Source organism: Drosophila willistoni, chromosome 3R (genome assembly GCF_018902025.1).
Source record: "Drosophila willistoni isolate 14030-0811.24 chromosome 3R, UCI_dwil_1.1, whole genome shotgun sequence".
Classification (NCBI taxonomy): domain Eukaryota; kingdom Metazoa; phylum Arthropoda; class Insecta; order Diptera; family Drosophilidae; genus Drosophila; species Drosophila willistoni.
Window position 1 is genome coordinate 14,262,359 of NC_061086.1, and position 21,849 is coordinate 14,284,207.

The window sequence follows — 21,849 nt, forward strand, 5'->3', positions numbered from 1 at the left end:
ATGTCTGTCAATTTTGGAAAGACAATTCGAATTATTTTCGAAGATACAGCACTAAAAGCAGTCGGGCGCCGAGCAGGTATACGAGTAAACCGTAAACTTTAAAGCGCGTTCTCTCGAGTTTTCATTTTTGGGATTTTCCAAAATTGGCGGGCAAAATTACAAAAAAAGTATTCAACCAACCTGTGAACCTAAAAAGTTCTTGAAAAAAAAATTCTAAACTATTTTTTTAGTAAATTGAAGTTAGGTTTTTTGGTGAAAAAATTCAATTTTTTTTTTAAATCTAAAAAAAACTTTGATTTTCGCGTTTTTCGGGTTTTTACAGGTTCACATAGAAGAAGGACTAATGAAAATTAATTATCCATTTGATTTTTTTGTTTCCGACAAAAATTGCGACCTACATTTTGCCCGCCAATTGGACACTTCAATTGCGCGGTGGTGCACAAAAGTAGATGAAAGTGGGCTGTATTTCGATATTTTAAATTTAAAAAAATGTGTTTTGTAAGTTTAAATATGTAATAAAATGATGTAAAAATTTCATTACATTTGCTTGTTTTTTTCTATCCTAAAAAAAAAACACGAAAAACTGCCTTTTTTAGGCCTCCTAAAGCAGGCTTCCCCCTTAAGCATATAGAGACACAATGGTCATCCGTAATGTAAAGAATCTAGATTCTAAATGATTCTCCATTATATTTTCTTGAGAATTATAATAGAGTTTTATGTCTATACTAAAAATAGTTTCATTTTTTGAATAAGAAAGGAGAGCAAAAAGGCATCTGAATTTCACTGTCTGGATTTTGAAATGAATTTATTTATTTATCTTAGAGTTAGGACTAATTAGTCGGAACTTAATTTCTACTGAACAGATACTATTATATCTAAATATACAGAGTCGAAGGCCTTGTTGCTAGTACTCATTGTTTTTTTTTTCCTTTAGGTCTAGTATTAATTACTTTATCTAAAATTGTAAATAAATAAATAAAAAATATCTAAATATGTCTTTCATTATTATTTGCGTTTCAACAAACATGCATTTCAAATGGAATTACTATTAGATATTATTCCACATTTCTTCCAGAGATAATCGTATAAACTTGTAACATTTTTCCATTTTATTTTATATGGTTTTTGTCTTTTCTCTTTTTATAAGTCCCTAAGACATGGCTATAACTCTTGTCAATTCCTATTTGAACTAGGCCCAAATGAGACCTAAGATTCTACCTATCCTCTATCTCCTTCTCTCTTCCGATGTTTCCATTCCTCCCCCTACTATCTCATGCTATCTCTTTTACGCTTTTCAACCTTATTCCCTTGCCACACACACACACACACATAGATACATCTTAGAAGACCATAAATTCTTCAAAAAACCAAGCAGCACAGATTCCTAAACTCCCATTCGCTTGTCCTTCGTTCTCCCCACTAAGCATGGCTCTGCAATACAACAAAAACAATAAAATGTGGCAGCAGGCACATCCTTCCATTCTGCCATTCTGCCATTCTGCCATCCTGCCTGGCATCCACATCCACCCTGGTTGCCCATACCAATATTGCCGTTAACCTGCCCCACAAGTCATGGCCCAAAAAGTTTCATGTTGCTTTCCCCCCTTTTCGCTGGCAACAGTAAAAATAACAAAAATAGAAGAAAGAAAGTAAAAGAAAAACAGAAAACCAGGAGCACACTGTACGCGCCATTTTCCGTGCGATTGCCAATGTTAAACGCAACTCCCAGAGCAACCGAGCGGCCTCCCCTCGTCCTCCCCTCCTCCACAAAGAGTTTTTGTGGCGTGGGTGTCCTTGCTGCTGCTGTTGTTGTTGTTGTTGTTGTTGCTCCCTCTGGACCAGAAAAAGAAATGTTTCGCATAAAATGTTATCGCAAAGATTTACGACCCGACTTTTGCGCATCACACCCCCCAACCAACCGACCCTCGTCCGACGTACCGCCATGCCACATCGTGCCACATCATGCCACCATACCGCCATCCCGTTCTTGTGGCATCCAGCAACTTGTTTTATGATAATATACGAGCTTTCTCCGCTGAAATATAAATGTTGTGTGTATGAGCTGTCTCCCCCCCTACCCCCTATATCTTTGTGTGTGTGTGTCTCTGTCTTTCTCCATCTCTATCTTTCTTGTGTCTCTCGTTTGCGCCATTTTGGTTGTCATCCTTTTCAGGAGTCACATCACATGGAACAGCAAGGACTTGCTCGCCTATCTATTTATCTGCGCATTTGTACATATTTATTTTAATGTTAAGGCATCTACACAACAGCGACTACAATTGCCCACCTCAGCCCCCAACTACCCAATAACCAAGGCCACCCACTCCACTCCAATCCCCCCTCTCTCTCTCTCTCCATACTGAGAAGTAAATCTACAATAAAAACGGCTGCTGTATCCATAAGATACATGCCACTGATTTCTATGCCAACGTTTTATCTGAGCCTAGCTAGAAAAAGAGAGCATTCTTGATATGTGCTTAGCTTTCCCTCACACACACACACACACACACACACACACACACACACACTCACACCTCTCTAGGTTGCGCCAAAAAATCGTAAAATGAAGATTTTTCATGTGGATCCTTGGTGGCATCCTTGCTCCTTTTGCTTATACTGCTTTCTTTCGGTTGGCTTTTCCTATGAGCGGAAGTAATTTATGAGTTTTCGTTTTGCAAATGTTTGAATCTAAACATAAATTTTCACGCTGCTTTCTCTATCTATGTGTGTGTGTGTGTGTGTGTGTGAAACATATGAGTATTTATTTCATTGCTTTTATTTGCCCCTGATAAATTGTGCAATACACACAGATAGCCATAAAAGAAAGGAACACACAGACACTGACTGAAATTGGCTTTAATCTTTAGCCAAAACTTAAAGGTAGAGACACACACACACTTGGACACATAAATATTAATCAAATTATCAGATATGGAGGCATTATCCGCGTCAAAATAAACACTCAAAGCCCGAAATGACAAACTGAAACAAGTCAAGTGACTCAGACAAATTAATGTTAATGTTATTAAAGGCAAATATTGAACAGACATAAGTAAACGTACAGTAAACTCTAATACACATAAACGAACATAAGTAAATGTACAGTAAACACTAATGCAAATAGACAAAAACCCCAAAAAAAACTACTTAAATATAAAATCTACAGTGAGTACATTTTTTTTGACCTTAAATTCTCATTTCATTCGATTGTTACTTAATGTTAGTGAAAAGTTTTGATATGTTAATTTATAACCTTCAATTGGTTATTCTATGGAGATGATGTTCTGTAAATTTCGTGGGCATATCTCTAATGGGGTTTTTTTTAAGTGGGTTTTGATAAAAAGCCCCAAAATTCGGACCGGGCAAAATAAAAGACAAAATTTTAAAATTTGTAAAATTGATCGTACACCAAAGAACAAATTTTAGGTCTAGTAAAACTAAGATAAACTGCATACCACAAATTGTCAATTTGGCCCCACTGTTCAATTTGGAGCCAATTGAAAAGTTCAATTTTGTATATATTTTTTTGGTCTCTCTGCTTGGCGTGACTTTGCGCCACTAACTCACACTAAAGTATAACTACACTTGAACTATGAAAGATAGTGAATTAAATTTTCCGTCAAATGAGATATTGTTCATTAAAATCGGATTAAAAATAGATAGACTTCGTTGCCGACAACTTGTCTTTGACTCTCTCAGCAACAATCTTCGTTCACCATCTGATTGGCTTCACTGTACTTGGGCTCAGTCTATTGATTGTGTTTCATATTAATGAAATTCTAGTGATTATCCTCTGCCTGCCTCAATTCTCATCGTCGTCTTAATTATCAATGAATATTATCATCAATGTTGGCATAAATAAGCAAAAATTCAATTATTTATGCCAAATAAGTGGAAAAAGAAACCATAAAAACTAGCCCAACTAACTTCTGCATCACAGATAAGGACGCAGGACGCATGACTTTGTTGTAGGCAGGAAGAAAAACAACACACACACACTTACATATGTATGTTTGTATATGAAAGAAACCATTTACCATTACAGATAAGCAGACTTATTCAACTTCGACTGTGTTCAACTGAGAGATTGAGAGGAGACAAACTGATCAAATATGCTTAATTATAATTTGATTTGATTTATGATGTTTTTTGATTTCATGTGACATTTGTAATTATTCTTGTCGCGCCCGAAACTGAAACTCTGACGGTTGGCCCGATCAACCAAAATCAACAGAGAATCAAGAGGCACAACAACAACAACAACAACAACATAATAATCATCATCATCATAATTATAATCAATGTGATCATCATTATTATTGTGTTCATCATCAACTGAAGATTGTTGCTGTTGCTGTTGCCCATTACCAATGATCAACGATGTCGACAAACGACAACAACGACAACAACAACGACGACAACGACCAGGAGCAAGCGACAATCCTGAGCTGCATACGCAACTAGTTAGATTTGGACGATCGAAGTCAATGTCGGTGTCCATACATACATATGTACGGGGTAAGTCACATCATTCAAGTTCCTTCTATGTGTTCACAATGAATCATTCTTTGATAATGTTTGTTTGGCTTTAAAACTACAAACGTTTTTCTTTAACAGTTAATTGTAATTTAACTTATATTCTAGGATTATAATCTCCTATATGTATTACAAGATCTCTTTCATTCCTATATCATAATATCTTCCATTTCTTTATCAATAATATCTATAATGTGTATAAATGACTAGATATAATATGTATAATTCACTTGTTGTAATCAAATGCCTCTTTTTATGACTCTACCCTGATCTCTCAGGGCATATTTCTTACTCTCTATACTTATAAGGGCATTTTACATTCGTTTTTCATTGTGTATGATGGGTTATAGTCTCATATTCATTCTCTGCTATGGCTGGGTTTATATGTTGTGGTATTATTATTATTATTATTATTATGGTGACGATCTTTCATAGCAGCCATATATGTATGTATGATACTCACGCCTGCCAAGACAAAGTCAGGCTCAGTTACCAACTCTATGGGGAATAAATCAACACGCTGTGTGGCTTCGTCAACGATCCATCTTGGTCCCCAGCTCTTGGCCACAATTCTGACTATGTGTCTGGCCTGCTGCCGTCGATCAAAATCGAACGACAGAACCAGCCTGGCCTGTTGATCGGAAATTCTCGCCTACGAGAGAGACAGACAGACAGGGTGACAATGTAGAAAAAACAAAGTAAATGAAATAAACAAACGGCAAACAAAGTAAACTCAAAAGAAATCTCAAAATTTTTAGGTAGGCCGTCGCAGAGTCTCAATGGGGGAGATCTACAATATAAGCTTCCATGTATTTATCTACTATATATACACTCACTCATACACTTTACTCATTACTTTGTGTGAGTGTTGATTATCGCAGTACGATCACAACAAAAAAATCGATCAGTTAAAGGCAAACGGCGCGCGTTCTCCTTGGATAATAAGTTGAATAGGCGTATGACAATAAGCTATGTAATTATATGGCATATCGATCGGAGCAACAGGGCAACAGCAACAATAACCTCAACTGGAGCGGATTACTAGGAAATGCGTGGGCTCAGTTTTGGAGCTGTCAACTTTCATTCCAATGCCAATTAGAGATGTGTGCGTGAAATGGGAATGGGAATCGTATTAAAAATGTTTTTAAATGTCCCCTGAAACAAGTTGGACTGATATTTGTTCTAAGATTGGTCAATAGGAGAATCTATTAAGAATATTTGCTTCTATAATCTTCTGGACAAACGTTTTAGAAAGTTTCCATATCGGTATTAATATAGCTTCAGTAATGACTTAGGATCTTTTTACTAATTCATCCAATTAGAGATGTGAGCGTGAAATGGGAATGGGAATCGCATTAAAAATGTGTTTAAATGTCCCCTAAAACCCTGTGGACTAATATTTGTTCTAAGATTGGTCAATACGGGAATCTATTAAGACTATTTGCTTCTATTCTTGACAAATATTATAGAAAGAACCCACATCGGTATCAATATAGCTTCTTTACTAAATTGTCACGCTATCATCTCTAGCAAACTGATAATTGTGCTTGACAAATTGCAGTCAACATAAGATAGATTATATTTACATATACTATATGGCGGATATAGTCTTACCCCGCTAGCTGCTCCAAGCCCCTCTAGGTCATCTTTTCTGAAACACTTCTGGCGGCTGTTTGTTGTCTTTTAATTAGCATGTCATGTGTGTGCCACAGAATCGAGACACTTGAGTGGTCTTTGAAGACCTTTAATTCCGTCTCTCGGTCCTTTTGTGGATTTGGGTTTAGGTTCTCTGCCACGCCTGCTGCAAAATGCATTTCGTTTCATGACTTGCAACAAATTCAATTTACTTTTTAAATATTTCTTTTATTTTTGTATGTTTTTCTTTTTCTTTCGTTTGTATTTACTGGCCCGGCTGGCTGTCACTCAGTGGCCGCTCCTGCAATGATTGGCGCATTTTTGTCTTTTTTTTTCTGTTACGCCGAATTGAGCTAATATCGATGACTTGGCCATTGAGTGGCCTCTCCTGACACTGACAACCTGACGACTCCTTGGCTATTTATTAGCCCACTACTCAAAGAGCTCCACTTGACTGTTTTTTCGTATTATTCTATATTTTTTTTGTTTTAATAAGCAGTTGCCATCTGAACCTTCTTTTCCCTTCGGCTTGGCGAAGTTTTCAATTAGCCCGCCACGGGTCTTGGTATGCCCTAGGCAGAGAGAATGGCTCATGATTGGGGTCTGCACTTTAATTAATCGCCGTGTCTAACAAAATATGACAAGCGCCATAAATTAAAGACCTGACTGGTCCACTCTCCTCTGCATCTAGAGATGGAGATGGTTCTGGTTCTGGGTTTGGGTGTGAGTCTGGGCTCTTGGGCAGGTGTGCGCCACGAAATTTGCGTGTGCGGACAGCTAAAATGCTACTGTAGTTTGCCATAAACTAAACTGGGCGCATATAAATGAGAGATGTTTAACTAAGAGACACCACAGACTCCGCAAAAGGAACACAACGATGCGATGCATGCAACAAACGCTTTCCGTTCTGACAGTGTGGGCTGATTCCTAGGTAGGTGATAGTTGCACTAGAGCCATTCCCTCAATTTGCTTTATTTTTCGTTTTATTTTAAACTTTTGTTTAAAAGACTCGATTCCTGATCTCGACTACAAATTCCGTTACACCCAATTTTGCTTTGCCATGGGTTAAATAAAATACAGACTTTAGAAATCCACGCGGTACAATAACGGGAAAAGGAGCTGGATCAACAAGCATATTTTTAACATAGTATTTCCCCTTTCGTATGGGACATTCGCTGCCATCGAAAGGAAAGTCCGTGTTTACTCCTTTGATTACGGATGGATATGAGTACTTCTTAATAAATTCCTTCATTCCCATGCATAATGGAATAGACGGAATAGTCATTGGAAGTTGCTTAAATGGTCCATTGCCCATTGGATCGATAGGTAAGGACGCACTAATGCAGTATGTATAATCTTAATCCTCCGATATGATTATGGTACATTGGTAGATCGTTTCCTACCCACTACACGGATATTTAAAAGATCTACCACAGCTCCATTTTCCTATGGTCACCCTGAAAGACTCCTTATGATAACTTCATTGGCACTGGAAATATGGTAGACAAGTTTTCGTTTAAATTATTTGAATAGTTTTCCATTAGCATAGCTTACCGAAACGTTTACGAAAAGGAATCCGACAATATTCGATGGTACCCAAACGATTGCATTCTGCAATGTAACTAAAACCTAAGAAGTATATTTTATATTTATATACAAATCGGAATGAATTATATAATTGCTATCTACTAAATGGTATCGTGTGCACTAAAATAAAATAATTAATTTACATTGTTATAAACTTGTGACCGGAAGTTGTCGATTAAGTGAACATTATTACTAGATTCAGTTTAATTCAAATCAATTTGAAACAAAGAAATTTTTGCAAATAGTTTGGTTTAGATTTGTTGCAAAAATCTAGCCCTGAACAAGTTATTATATAATTTAGCAAAATAAATTCAATCAAACCTCTAATGTTGTTGATACTCATTATTGACATGTTTAGTATTTTTAATTAATTAATTACAAAATGTTACCCTTTTACCTAAATATATAATAGTAAACGTTTTATATAAACTTTATCGTTTAAACGATTTCATATTTAATTGAATCAAATTGATTTTTTCTTCCGTCTGAAATCACGAAATGGAGTAATTATAAAATTTAAAATGTACAAAATATATGTAAGTGCCTTTATACGATGTAAAAGTGTACTCTACATCTCACAATTAACATAAGATTTGTGGTGAGATTAAGTTGAAAGTGCCGATGATATATGTATATTATATATTTATTTACTACTGCCGATTTTGGTGCTTAGAATATTAGCTTATTTAATTTATATTCTAAAAAACTCGATCTTTAACTTGGCCGTAAAGTTCGAAGCTTCCCATCTTTTGATTGTCCTTGACAAAATGAAAGACAGCTTTCAAAAACCCACGCGGCATAATATCAGTAAAATTGGTGGGATCTATCACCATATTCTTGATATAGTAGGTACCCTTTCGTATGGGACACTGACTGCCATCAAATGGAAAGTCCGTATTGTTTCCTGGTATCAACGATGGATAAGTTAATTTCTTGAGGTACTCCTTGACCCCTTTGCAAACGGGAATTGGCCAAATTTTGATCGGAAGTTGTTTCCAGTCCCCACTGCCAGATGAATCGACAAAGGATTCGAGGTAACCTTTATAAGAATCATCTAAATCTTCCGACACAACGATTGTACCATTTACGGCATGTTCATGACCCAATACACGGAGTTTGCTTATATCTATGGCAATACGGTTGTCTTCCGGTGTTGAGGAACAGTGAAGTGCAATTGCTTCATAGGTTTTGGGCAAACGTAATCCCTATTATAAAAGGAAGGGAAAACTGCAACACTGTGCTGGTTAGTTACTGACGCGCTTAGCTCACCCAAAGTATTGGTATAAAGAGTCCAAAAATCAGAAGATTTGCGGCCAACATCTTTCTCACACGATTGTAGAATTTTGTGTATAGCTTACTCTTGGAAATGGTACTTCATATATATAGCACAGTAAACTAATTATATACATTTTATCTTGTAAACGTTTTAATATTTAATTGAATTAAATGTGTACAATGTACAAAGTATATTTAGTATATATAATACATACATTTGTATACCCCATAATGCACGATTGTAAAAATCAATGCGAATAGAAAAGGAAGTCCATGGTTTTGCAAAAAAAGATGGGCGAAATTCAGTTTTTTAGACCTTATAATTAATTAATTACGAATTTGACCTATTATTGCAAAAATAACATCCCACTTTGAGATAAATTTTATTTATTTTTATCTAAAAAGTACTTGGTTTATTCCATGAGAAATCTTATAAAAATTAAACTTAACGTTTTGAGTTTCATAATGATGATGCTATGTTTATTGTTTTCGACCGAGGTTTCTATTGCCTATAATATTATTCAATGGAAAAATTAAAAATGTTACTTATAAAACAATATCCGTAGAATTTGATGGTCAAATTAACCAAATTTTATTATGTATTTATTTGCAACTATTGAATTTAGTAATACTAACCGAAAGTACAACAAACTTCCTAAAATTTTTTTTAAAAATTTGGTTTTCAACTTGAGATATATCTACATTTGAAACTTCCAATCTTTCGATTGCCCTTGACAAAACGAAAATGATGATATAGTCGCCCGAAATTATCAAATCAAATAAACAGTCATTAATAGTTATGCTAAACTGAGAAATATAAATTTATGGCAATTGCTTCAAAAGTAACGAAGTTATTGACCAAAGTCACTGTTTTCGAAAGATCGTTCCTATGGGAGCTATATGATATAGTCACCCGATCACGATCAAATTTGGCACAGTCGTTTGTTAGTGTAATAAATTTATAAATATTTAAGCTCAAGATTTTAGCTCAAAAAATAACAAAGGTATTGAGAAAAGTCACTGTTCGTGGCTTTGACGTTTGTATGGGAGCTATATGATATAGTGATCCGATCCGGCTGAATCCGAGATATAAAAACTGTGCAGTATATACAAGCCTAAATGCAAAATTTCTCTTTAGCTCTTACGGTCTAGGAGGAGATCGCGTCGATCCAGAAGGACGGACGGACGGACATGGCTATTTGGACTTGTCTCGTCGTGCTGATCAAGAATATATATACTTTATATGGTCGGAGATGCTTCCTTCTATGCGTTGCACACTTCTGACCAACATTAATATACCCTTTTTGCAAGGGTATAATAACCAAAAATTAGAAGAGTAGTTCCAGCAGTCTATTTTAGACTGTAATATCACTAGTTTCTGATAATAATACCCAATATAAAGCATAGTAAACGAATTACATTATTATCATTTAATCAAATTAAATTGGTATATCTCTGTGTCTGTCACAGTGGACTAATTATAAAATTTACAATGTACAATTAGCACTAAGGCCCTTTACATTGTACAACCATAATAAATTATCTTCAGGAAAAATACCCATTATTCAATTTATTCATAATGATTTGAATTTTCTTAATTGATTTTAACACATTGACTGCCGAAGCCATTTTCAGAAAATTGGCTAAAATTGACATATTGATTTTTTCACATTATTTTACTAAAAACTCTATTTCTAGATCATTGGTATTGTCAAAAATCAAAAAAATAATACTACAAGTTAACTCGTAGTTGCCAGTCAACGTGTTAAATAAATTTAAAACATTCGATCCTTGACTTGGAAAACTAATTCCAAGTTACCCAGCTTTTGATTGCCCTTCACAAAATGAAAGATAGCCTTAAAAATGCCACGTGGCAAAATATTCGGAAATGGAGTCGGATCCAATATCATATTCTTAATGTAGTAGGTACCCTTTCGAACAGGACACTGACTGCCATCAAATGGAAAGTCCGTGTTGTTTCCTGGTATCAACGATGGATAAGTGTACTTCTTAAGAAATTCTTTGATTCCTTGACAAACGGGAATCTGCCATATCCTTAAAGGAAGTTGCTTGAATTGTCCATTGCCAAACGAGTCTATAAAGGTCTCCGCATATCCTGCATAATTGTCATCCAAATCTTCTGATATAACTATAGTGCCATTTCCTGCATGTTCATGACCCAATACTCGGAAATTGGTCATGTCAATTACATGCTGATTGTCTTCTGGAAACGATTTGAAACCGATAAGGATAACTTCATATGTTTTTGGTAAATGTAAGCTCTGTCAATAAGAAATGAAAGATATTAGAAAGTCATTGTTTTAGTCACTTACGAGCAAAATAAGTTTACCGAAACATAAGCCAAATAGAAACTGAGGATAAAATGAATTGACCAAAACATTTTAGCAAAACGTTTCTGCATTGAAATGTTCATTACCTATGGCAAAGCTTTATATTTATGCCATTAGCCATATTGTCTATTGCCTTATAAAAGGTAATTAATTTAATTAAAATATATGTAGTTCATTGTTATGACCGGATGCTGGGAGATTTCGACATTTCTTTTCCTACAACTAAATGCATATTGAAATTCGATTTTAAATGGTTTTATATATATATTTTTGATGGTATCATATATTATTGGTTTAATTGGTTAAACTAAATACTTTATTCAAATCATATATAATTCGATTGAAAAGGAAAAAGACAATATAATCTAGATCCCATCTTAATATTTGGATCTATTACAAAGTTATTAACTTATGAAGGCTAAATGATCAATTTCTTTTAAAAAGAGAAAAATATGCATAACCTCAATGTAAATGACTTTTAAATTCACAAAAGGACACACATTTTGCAGACCTAATGAACTCTCTTTTATTTGTACTAATAAATTACAATTACACTTCTATAAATACAGTGGTGGTCAGTATTTTTAGTACTTTAGTTTAAATTGGTATCGTAAAACGGCTTTAAACCAAAAGACCTCAAGAATTACATACAAAAACACGAAATTTCGATTGGCCACAAAACAAATACTGGGACTAAAATGAACATTTTTTGTATGCATTCATCTTAGATTACCTAGATCGATAACTTCTTCAAAGAATACACATGTCTAACTATAATATTAAAGATTTTGGAAAGACCGGGCTAAACTATTGACCAGAATTTGGGGGGCGCTTTTCGTTCAAACGCACCTGTAAAAAAACACATCGAAAGCTGACATGACACTAATTACGGGTCATCATCTAAATACAATAACCAACAAATTACTGAAAAAATTTCTTCATTAAATTTCTTAGGAGCCGAGAAAATCAAATTCAAAGAAAAAAAAAGGGGCTACTGACCACCACTGTATATTATTGATTGAATTCAATTATTTATGTAAAAGTTTACACCATTTAACATTTAATTTCGTTTCTGTGCTACAAACACCTTAACGACTTATTTATACTCAATCGGAGTTAAAAATTTCGACGAAAATTTCAATAGAACCCAGTTTTTGATCACCTTTTACAATATAAAGGATTCCCTTTACAAAACCAAGGGGCATTTCATCGGGAAAGGGAGTCACATCCAGATTCATTTCCTTAATATAGTATGTTCCCTTTCGTATGGGGCACTCGCTGCCATCGAGGGGAAAATCTGTATTGACTCCTTGTGTTAAATACGTATAGGTATATTTCTTAAGGAACTCTTTCGTTCCTTTACAGATTCCTATCTTGTTAGCATCCAACGGCAAACGCTTCTTATTCGGAAAGGAAAACGTTTCATCCACATAGGCCTCCATATATACTTCATAGGAATCATCTAAATCCTCCGATATGACAAATGTACCATTTGTTATATGTTCACGGTACATTACCTTGATATTTGACATGTCTATTATATGTCCATTCTCTCCCGGATGCGATGAAATTCTATGTACAACAATATCATAAGATTTGCACTGCAAATATGAACCGGAAATGATTAAAAGTTAAGTCAGCAAATAGTTTATTATTTAATATTTAACTTACTGAAACTTGTGCGAATATTAAGCCCAAGAGAAAAATACTTTGTTGAAACATGTTGCTCAAATGGTGATTAGGTGATTCTGAACTGTATTAAATGTTACTTCCCCATAATATACATATATCATCATAAATAAATGAATTATATAAATATCATATTCTAAACGGTATAACATTTAATTGTAATGTAATAACAATTCATGTCAAAGCGCAATTAGTTAGAATAATAATATTAAATGTTAAATTGTTATAATTAAGTTAAAAACGCAATCATTACAAAAAGATAATTTTTACTTAATAACATTTTTTAGATGTCGAAGATTATAAACCTTCCTTTGAACTAAGTTAGACTATATCTTTTCATGCTGAAAGAACTGAATTCCAATGAATTTGAATATTTTCTTAGGTTTACAACTAATATGAAACTGAAAACTAAGTTGTTCTTTCGGAAGCTGTGAAACAAAGCGGTAATCTAATATAGCAATAAATTCGCTTACAGCCAACAATATATTTTACACAAAATAACAAAAGGGCTTACCTTTTGGGGTGACCCAAGATGACTTTGTGAGAGTGGGTGGAGTAGGATTGGGAACACACACACACACACAGAGACACACAAGCCACAACCACGCCCATAATTCAAGGCGTCTGTGACATTTTTATGGCAGCAAAATGTATGTATATGTACATATATTTTATACGTTACAATTTTTTGGCGCTTTTGGGCATACTCAAGCCACTGGCCGCTGCCTTTTCTCTCGCTTCTCTCCCTCAGCTCCCAACCGAATGCCTCTTAATGCAATTAAAACAAAAAAAAAGGGAAACATTAATCCTTTTTTGCACAATATCCTGTAGGCTTTTGTATGTGTGACCACGAAATGGTAAGCGGGGGAGTTGGTGTCTGTATGCGGCCATTTTCTTTTGCCATCTGCCATTTTTATGCTCGATTTTTTTTTGTTTTTTGCTTCATGGTTTGTTTGTTGTTGTTTTTGTTGTTATTTGGCATTAAAAATGTTTTATGTTGTGTGCGATTTGCGCAACCTACTTTGCACATGCTCCATTTCTGGGGTCTGGGCTTGAGGGGTCGAGGGGTTGGGGTTTGGCAAACGGGATTGGGTGCTTAGATATATACATATATATTCCATATACATTTTAACAAGGATATGCCCTCGTTTGTTTATGTAGAAAGGCTTAATTTGTACAGGACTTGATGCCACAAACACACACGTACACACACACACACACACACATACATTTAACGACTCCCATGCCGCGCTTTGTAGGTGTAGAATGTATCTATGTATGTGTATTGTGACTTTTGTCTTGGCTTTAACTGTTTTTATGGCGCATTGCGACTTTTTATGGCCTTGTCTTTTTATACCCTTTGATAAAAATGGAATATTGCTAATCTTCAAATGAAGAATATAGTATGTACATACATATATAAGGTTCAGATTATTTCTTAAAGAATACATTTAAAAACATTAAACATCTATGTTTATTTTAGAGGCCGGAAGCGAATCGAAGCTATGAATTGGTCCCTAATCATATTACCCATATGCCTAGATTTCATTCCTGTACCTTATATATTGATGAAAAATAAGATTTTAATGATTAAAAGTTAATTCTGGCAGAAGAAGTTTTCATAAAAGATAACATTCTGGAATATTAGGTATTAGAAGACTCAATAGATAATCCCATTCAAAACTAGGTAGGATAAAACTGTAATTTCTTATGAAGTTTCTGATAATTGTGTCCACAAAATTATGAAATTAAAGAGTATTAAAAGTTCCTTACTTGCTGATTCTAATGCGTAGCTCCTTACCAAAACCTAAAAGCGAAAAAAATAAAGGATAATAATAAAACTGAGCCTTATCGCTGATGTTGATGTTGAATGCCGTTCGCTGCTATGCGTTATAATAAAACAAATGGCAGCCCCATTTAATTGCTGGCCATAAATGTGTTGGCCCTTTTCGGTATCCTCCATATCCTTTGAAGGATGCTACCAAAAACAAAAAACAAAAACAAAAAAATCCAACAGAAAAAGTAACAAAAACACTCGTCGCTGCCGCTGCTGCTGCTGCTTCTGTTGCCTTTTGCTGGTGCGTGTACCAACTCCTTGTGTTCCATTTTTATTATTATTAGTATTTAAATTTATTTGTTACTTTATAGCATGCACACTCTGATAAATCTGAGCAAGCTCATTTTGACTTTTAATGGCCAGCCATAAAAGGTAAGGCCTTTGCCTGCATAAGACAGAACGATGGAGTGAGAGGAACTAGAGGGAACGAGGCGTGGAAATAAAATGTCCAAAAAGAACATACCGAAAATTATATAATCAAAGCGAGTTAAAAGTCCATTCAACATTTGTTGATATGACATAATTGAGTGGCTGGCAATCAAAGTCAATTGCCAAAAAAAGTTACTTAAATCCAAGCATATGCAATTGCCATTCCAACTGTCCGATATCCTGTGGCTTTTGTTTTTCACAAGGACTGACAGTAACTGCCAGGCAATTAATGCAATTGCACAATTGTTTCCTAATTTTTTTTCCTTTTTCGATTCCCTTTTCTTTACAAAAACTTTTCGAAAAGGGGAGAGAAAAAGTTTTGTTAACATTTGGCACATTTGGTTTTATGACTCAATTATGCAACTAATTCGTGGGGAGTCCACCAAACACCAAACACCAAACAGACAACAAAACAAGTCAATTTGTGGTTTAGCAATTGAACCCTCATCTTTCGATCTTGTTTACCCCTCACCTCCTGCGTTGCCTGATGTTTAATATAGAACTGTAACCCTCGGTTGCAGCTCATTAAATTGCGTTTGCCTCAATGTTTCAAGCATTTGTTGTGATTTTTCCTGTTTCTTCTTCATTTTATATCAATTTCAATTTGATTTTTGTGATGATTTATTCATGCTGCGCCTAAAAACCACGCCCATTCAACTCCACAACTTCTTTTGCCGATGATAAATGAACTTCTCCTTCTCTTGTGAGTACTAACTCTCATTCCTTTTTGGATGGCGCTGGCCCAGGCCACATTTGAGATGTTTATCCGCGACATTCCTGCCGCCCAGAGTGTCATTGTTGTCGATCATTTTTATGTTTGTCAGTTTGTGTCTCTCTCTCTCTCATCTCCACACATTTGATTGACAAGGCACATCAAAAAGGCAGTCAAAGTCTGGTGAGTTCAGTTTACATTTAACAAGGGCCGCATTTAGAGGCATTCACCACATAATACTCCTGACTTGAGTTAATAATCATTTCTATGGCCATCTCTATTCTACGATTTTCACCTAAAATCAATGCAAATTCTTGCACCAAGAAAATTAAACCTATATTTAGAATAGAAGCAAATGTTAGTCTAAAGATTTGGATACTCGTAAGTGATGGTCCCTTCATACTTGTTAAACCGCCCCTGTAAACAGTGATCATCTCTCCTTGTCTCCCACTCGTTTCTCATACATATAAACATTTCCAACGCCTTTTATGATCATTTTGATGGACCAACATAAAAAATATATGTATATATTTAGGTATGTATGAACATACTTATACATATAAAAGTGTTTTACATAAAATCAACATTAATCATTTAATAGTCGTCGCATAATGAACTCTCTGGCATGGAAAAGTTTTATTTGGCAATGCTCCTCGACTAGCGCTTTTGCATCCGGCATCTAATCCTGGCGCACAACTATGCCGTTTGCATTGTTCGACGCACAATGGACACAAAGGACATGTTTGCACTGATTATCAGATTAGGCCATTGTACGTACAAATTGATATTGTCATGTTTCAAGTGCCTGGCGGCGCAGGCACTGAAAACTCATTGAATGCTGTCGCCAGTGCCGATTAAGAGACTTTTTCTTTCTTTTTTCGCACCCGCTGCCAAAACGGTTGAAACAATGGGCCACAGCCGCAGCAGATTTGCAATATTTAGGCGCACAGCATTTGTCTTCGCTCTCACACACACACACACACACACACACACTATCGCACTTGCTTCTTTTTGCGATTCGAGTGATTTTTGGGAACACAATAATAATGTGTCCTGGTCTAGTTTTGGTTGACCGTAACCATAAACGAAAAACCGATCATTAGCATAAAGCCACAACGGCGACAGACAAATACCTACTACCACTTACTTGTCTGCATAGGGCGTTAGCGAAAAGGAAACTGAAGGATTAGCAAAAATGTGCCTATCATTGCTGGCCGATCGGGTTTTTCGCTACGATCTTAGATACTGCCCATCGGCGAACAAGTGCTTATCATGCCACATCTACATACATTTAAGAGAAGAATATTCAAAAAGATTTGAATTCATATCAGATTTCCAAAGAAATCGTTTCAAGATTTGCCTATATCAATGCAGCTGTATCGCTCGCAAAGGTGTTGGCAGCGGATCGTCTTCTTCTGCTATTGATGTTCAGCCAGCCAAGTTGTCTACGAAACTGGGAAATCCGATAGTCGAATGATTTGCAAAAGATATGCTAAACACTTGGCATTGATTGGACATCATTTGACACTTTAAAATCTTGATAAACACTAATCTCTGCTATCATATGACAAGGCTTAGACTTTATTGCTTACTTTAGGTCTATGGCAGAAATCGACTCGATTTGTTTACGTTTTTTAAAACGTTTTTAAAAGTTTAAAAATGTTGAAATATCAAAACTCAGATCCAAATACTTTGTGGCAATATGCATATATATGGATTTCCTCCACTTTATTTGTAAATCATTTAATTGTGCATAACAAGAGCTACATTTTAGTTAATTATAAAGATCGCTAAAACGACAACCACCACAATATTGTATTCTTTCATTATATATATGACGAGAGAAATTATATTTAGATCAATTGTATTTGGAAATTCATGGAAGTTGCAATGCTTTTTAAAAATATTTTCATCATTTGCATGTTGCTCGTCGAATCCTGGGTAAACTAAAAGAAAACCACAATTTTAATTTAAAGAATTTAACAAACAAAACAAAAAACAAATATATTGTCTGTTCTGTCAGTGTTCAATGCCAAAGAACTACAAGGTGCGACCAGAATCATTTGAAATTATACCAAAACCCAATCATACTATTGCTACTACAACTGCCCGTTTTCTGGGACGTGAACGGGCCTTTAATGGTACTTTAACGATTCTAGAAGACCTGGACAATGAGCATTTTGAGTTATCGGCGGATGCCTATATTGATTCAACTGGCGGTGGGGATTATAAGCAAATGCCATTCACCATACCGAGAATGCACTTTTGCGAAATATTAGAGAAGTATATCAAGCAGTATGCCGGATCAACTTTAGAGTACAATGTAAATACCGACATACCCTTTGATGGATCCCAATGTCCCGTTTCAAAAGGAACGTATTATTTTAAAAATGTTCTTATCAATACTGATAGTTGGCCTCAAGTAATGCCGTTTGGAATTATGAAAGGTGTAGCCTCACTTTACAAGAACAACGAGTTAATTGGAACTCTTATTGCCCTACTAAGTATAGAAAAAATTGGTATTTGAAATAGTATTTGATATTAAAATGAAATAAATGTATTTTGTTGATGAAATTAAAATCAATGGTTTACTAAATGGCATTAGGCGTTTGTGATTTAGTCCTTATGAAAAATAAATCGTCTTACATATCGAAAAGTCTGGACAAATTTTATTTAATTATTTCACAACAATATCCGTGGTGATAATGATTTTTAGCGCTTTAAATGTGAATAATTTGTGAATAACAAGAAATACTTTGAAGCCAATTAAAAACATGCAATATATATTTAGATGGTTGCATCATATCATTATAATTACGAAGGAGATTTTACCAGAGGATCCTTTTCCTTCGGACGTTCTTGTGAATCCGATAGTCGACTGGCATGGGCATTGGTTGGACATTATTTGGCATCCTGATCAGGGTTAAGCTTACTATAACAGATCGTGATTTCTCGCACTTGATTTGTATCCAATTAAATTACAATTAAATTACTATTAAATTACAATTAAATTACAAGTACATAACTAGAATTACATTGTAATTAATTAATTAAATTAATAATAGATTGTTAAAATGACAACTATTACATCATTTTTTTCTACCATTATAAATACAGCGAGATAAAAATAAAGAACTATTTGAGTTTGGAAATTCATTGAAGTTGCAATGCTTTTTAAAAGTATTCTCATCTTTTGTTTGTTGCTCGTCGAATCCTGGGTAAAGTAAAAAAAAAAACACAATTTTAATTTCAAGATTTTAACAAACAAAACAAAAAACAAAAATATTGTCTGTTCTGTCAGTGTTCATTGCCAAAGACCTACAAGGTGCGACCAGGAACATTTGATATAATACCAAATCCCAATTATACCATTGCTACTACAACTCTCCGTTTTGTGGGACGTGAACGGTTTTTAAATGGGACTGTAACGATTCTGGAAGACCTGGATAATGAGCATTTTGAGTTATCGGCGGATGCCTATATTGATCCAACTGGTGGTGGGGATTATAAGCAATTACCATTCTTCATACCGAGAACGCACCTTTGCGATATATTAAAGATGTATGTCAAACCGTATGTTGGATCAACTTTGGAGTACAATGTGAATACCGACCTACCCTTTGATGGATCCCAATGTCCCGTACCTAAGGGAACGTATTATTTTAAAAATATCCTTATGAATACCGATGGTTGGCCTCTTGTAATGCCGTTGGGAATTATGAAAGGTGTAGCGTCACTTTACAAAGACAACGAATTAATTGGAACTTTTAGTTCCCTACTACATATAGAAATGAATGGTTTTTGAAATAGCACTTAAAATATTAAAATGAAATAAATACATTTTGTTGTTGAAATTAAAATTCATGGTTTACTAAATGAATTTTTAAAAAAGAGAAGTCTTTTAACTCACATTTACATTGAGGGGGGGTATAACTCGTACAAAAATTGGTAATTTTTTAGGAATATTTATTGGCGATACGATAGTCTCTGTTTAATTTTCCGTTTCCCATGTGATAATACAACATTGAAACAATATGTGTGAAAATTTTCATCCAAAAATATTGAAAATCGAGTGAGATATACGCAATCTACGACGGGACCTCGAAAAAAAAGTGGTTTGCGGTGAACATTGTAACTCGTTACAGATCCATCGGAAATGAAAAAATCAAATTGCATTAGATAAAGGACAAAATTCCCCAGGTAACCGAGTATTAAATGTTGTAAAAATAATAAACTTTAAAAAAAAAAAAAAAAAAACTCGACAGCGTTACCTGAAGAATTTAGTGAAGAAGTACTGTGGAAAATTTCAAAACGATTAGTCCAGTAGATTTTGCAGGATCGTGTTCACCGACTTTGAAAATTGCAACTTTTCAGGAGAGCGACAAGTTTTATTTAATTATTTTAATATTTAATACTTTGTAGCCAATTAAAAACATGCAATATATATTTAGATGGTTGCATCATATCATTATGATTACAAAGGAGATTTTACCAGCGGATCCTTTTCCTTCGGATGTTCTTGTGAATCCGATGGTCGACTGGCATGGGCATTGGTTGGACATTATTTGGCATACTGATCAGGGTTAAGCTTACTATAACAGATTGTGATTTCTCGCACTTGATTTGTATCCAATTAAATTACAATTAAATTACTATTAAATTACAATTAAATTACAAGTACATAACTAGAATTACATTGTAATTAATTAATTAAATTAATAATAGATTGTTAAAATGACAACTATTACATCATTTTTTTCTACCATTATAAATACAGCGAGATAAAAATAATGAACTATTTGAGTTTGGAAATTCATTGAAGTTGCAATGCTTTTGCAAAGTCTTTGTATCCTTTGGTTGCTGCTCGTCGAGTCCTGGGTAAAGTATCGTAAATAAAATTTGAATTTGCCAAAGACAAGCGAAAAATAAAAATATTCTTTAAAATAGTGTTCGCTGCCAAAGAACTACAAGGTGCGATTAGAATCCTTCAATTTTTTGGCGAATTCCAATTCTCCTGTTGCTACTACAAATATACGTTTATTGGGCCGCGAACGAGCCTTAAATGGCACCATAACAATCCTGGAAGATTTGGATAATGAACATTTTGACCTGTCGGCTGATGCCTACATTGATCCAACTGGCGGTGGAGATTATAAGCAAATACCATTCACCATCCCAAAGCTGCCCGTTTGTGAAATATTCAAAAATTACATCCAACGGTATGGCGGAGCAACATTAAAGTATAATGTGAACACCGATTTTCCCTTTGATGGATCCAAATGTCCCATTCCAACGGGGACTTATTACTTTAAGAATGTTCTAATCAATACTGATGGTTGGCCTCAAATAATGCCAATTGGCATTCTGAAAGGAGTTGGCTCAATTTACAAGGACAACGAAATAATTGGAACTCTTAACACTATATTAATTATAGAAAGCATTGGTCTTTGATGTTGAGTTTTAAATTATTATTAAATTCAAGTATTTTATTGATATCCCATCTTTCAGTCTGATTGAACTTCGATGCAATGGTTTACTGATAGATAAGCCAAATAAAGTCCTTAAAGTCATATGCTATAATATAATAAGTATGGGAACTTCTGCTGTTCTTGACAGAAGGCTTGTTTTCCTAATCATCACAAACGCTACAATAACTAAAACATAATAAAAACACAACTAAAAACTGAGTACCAATTTTTGTTAATTAAATTAAAAAGTATCATTTATGACCCTAACAAGGAACAAGAAAGTAGGGTTAACACACTCTTATAGTTTAAAGTTGTTTCAGATTTAAATCG

At 34.7% G+C, this 21,849-nt stretch overlaps 5 protein-coding genes across 5 annotated transcripts; 2 read left to right on the plus strand and 3 right to left on the minus strand.

The window, feature by feature from the left end:
- Window positions 1–8,456: 8,456 nt before the first annotated feature.
- LOC6651633 lies at window positions 8,457–9,078 on the minus strand. The gene is made up of 2 exons (XM_002073900.1): window positions 9,028–9,078; window positions 8,457–8,963 (listed from the first exon to the last, which is right to left on the minus strand). Exons 1-2 carry the CDS (start codon window positions 9,076–9,078, stop codon window positions 8,457–8,459), a joined length of 558 nt encoding a protein of 185 aa, XP_002073936.1.
- Window positions 9,079–10,808: 1,730 nt separating this feature from the next.
- LOC26529146 lies at window positions 10,809–11,234 on the minus strand. The gene has a single exon (XM_015176758.1). The coding sequence runs from the start codon at window positions 11,232–11,234 to the stop codon at window positions 10,809–10,811; it is 426 nt and encodes a 141-aa protein (XP_015032244.1).
- Window positions 11,235–12,437: 1,203 nt separating this feature from the next.
- On the minus strand, window positions 12,438–12,975 carry LOC26528831. The gene has a single exon (XM_015176759.3). The coding sequence runs from the start codon at window positions 12,914–12,916 to the stop codon at window positions 12,491–12,493; it is 426 nt and encodes a 141-aa protein (XP_015032245.1). The 5' UTR covers window positions 12,917–12,975; the 3' UTR covers window positions 12,438–12,490.
- A 4,996-nt stretch (window positions 12,976–17,971) lies between these two features.
- LOC111519458 lies at window positions 17,972–19,898 on the plus strand. Its single transcript, XM_047013331.1, has 2 exons — window positions 17,972–17,992; window positions 19,353–19,898. The coding sequence occupies exons 1-2, from the start codon at window positions 17,972–17,974 to the stop codon at window positions 19,854–19,856; spliced, it is 525 nt and encodes a 174-aa protein (XP_046869287.1). The 3' UTR covers window positions 19,857–19,898.
- Window positions 19,899–20,878: 980 nt separating this feature from the next.
- On the plus strand, window positions 20,879–21,616 carry LOC111519391. Its single transcript, XM_023179883.2, has 2 exons — window positions 20,879–20,929; window positions 20,999–21,616. The coding sequence occupies exons 1-2, from the start codon at window positions 20,879–20,881 to the stop codon at window positions 21,500–21,502; spliced, it is 555 nt and encodes a 184-aa protein (XP_023035651.1). The 3' UTR covers window positions 21,503–21,616.
- The last annotated feature ends 233 nt before the right edge of the window (window positions 21,617–21,849 follow it).

Excerpts from the sequence above, each read along its gene's own strand:
- LOC111519391 (XM_023179883.2), top strand. The coding sequence starts at position 20,879 with ATGCTTTTGCAAAGTCTTTGTATCCTTTGGTTGCTGCTCGTCGAGTCC. Across the intron at positions 20,930-20,998 it reads TGCTGCTCGTCGAGTCCTGG|TGTTCGCTGCCAAAGAACTA; the intron begins GTAAAGTATCGT and ends TCTTTAAAATAG.
- LOC26529146 (XM_015176758.1), bottom strand. The coding sequence starts at position 11,234 with ATGACCAATTTCCGAGTATTGGGTCATGAACATGCAGGAAATGGCACT.
- LOC26528831 (XM_015176759.3), bottom strand. The coding sequence starts at position 12,916 with ATGTCAAATATCAAGGTAATGTACCGTGAACATATAACAAATGGTACA.
- LOC111519458 (XM_047013331.1), top strand. The coding sequence starts at position 17,972 with ATGTTGCTCGTCGAATCCTGG. Across the intron at positions 17,993-19,352 it reads TGTTGCTCGTCGAATCCTGG|TGTTCATTGCCAAAGACCTA; the intron begins GTAAACTAAAAG and ends CTGTTCTGTCAG.
- LOC6651633 (XM_002073900.1), bottom strand. The coding sequence starts at position 9,078 with ATGTTGGCCGCAAATCTTCTGATTTTTGGACTCTTTATACCAATACTT. Across the intron at positions 8,964-9,027 it reads TCTTTATACCAATACTTTGG|GGATTACGTTTGCCCAAAAC; the intron begins GTGAGCTAAGCG and ends CTTTTATAATAG.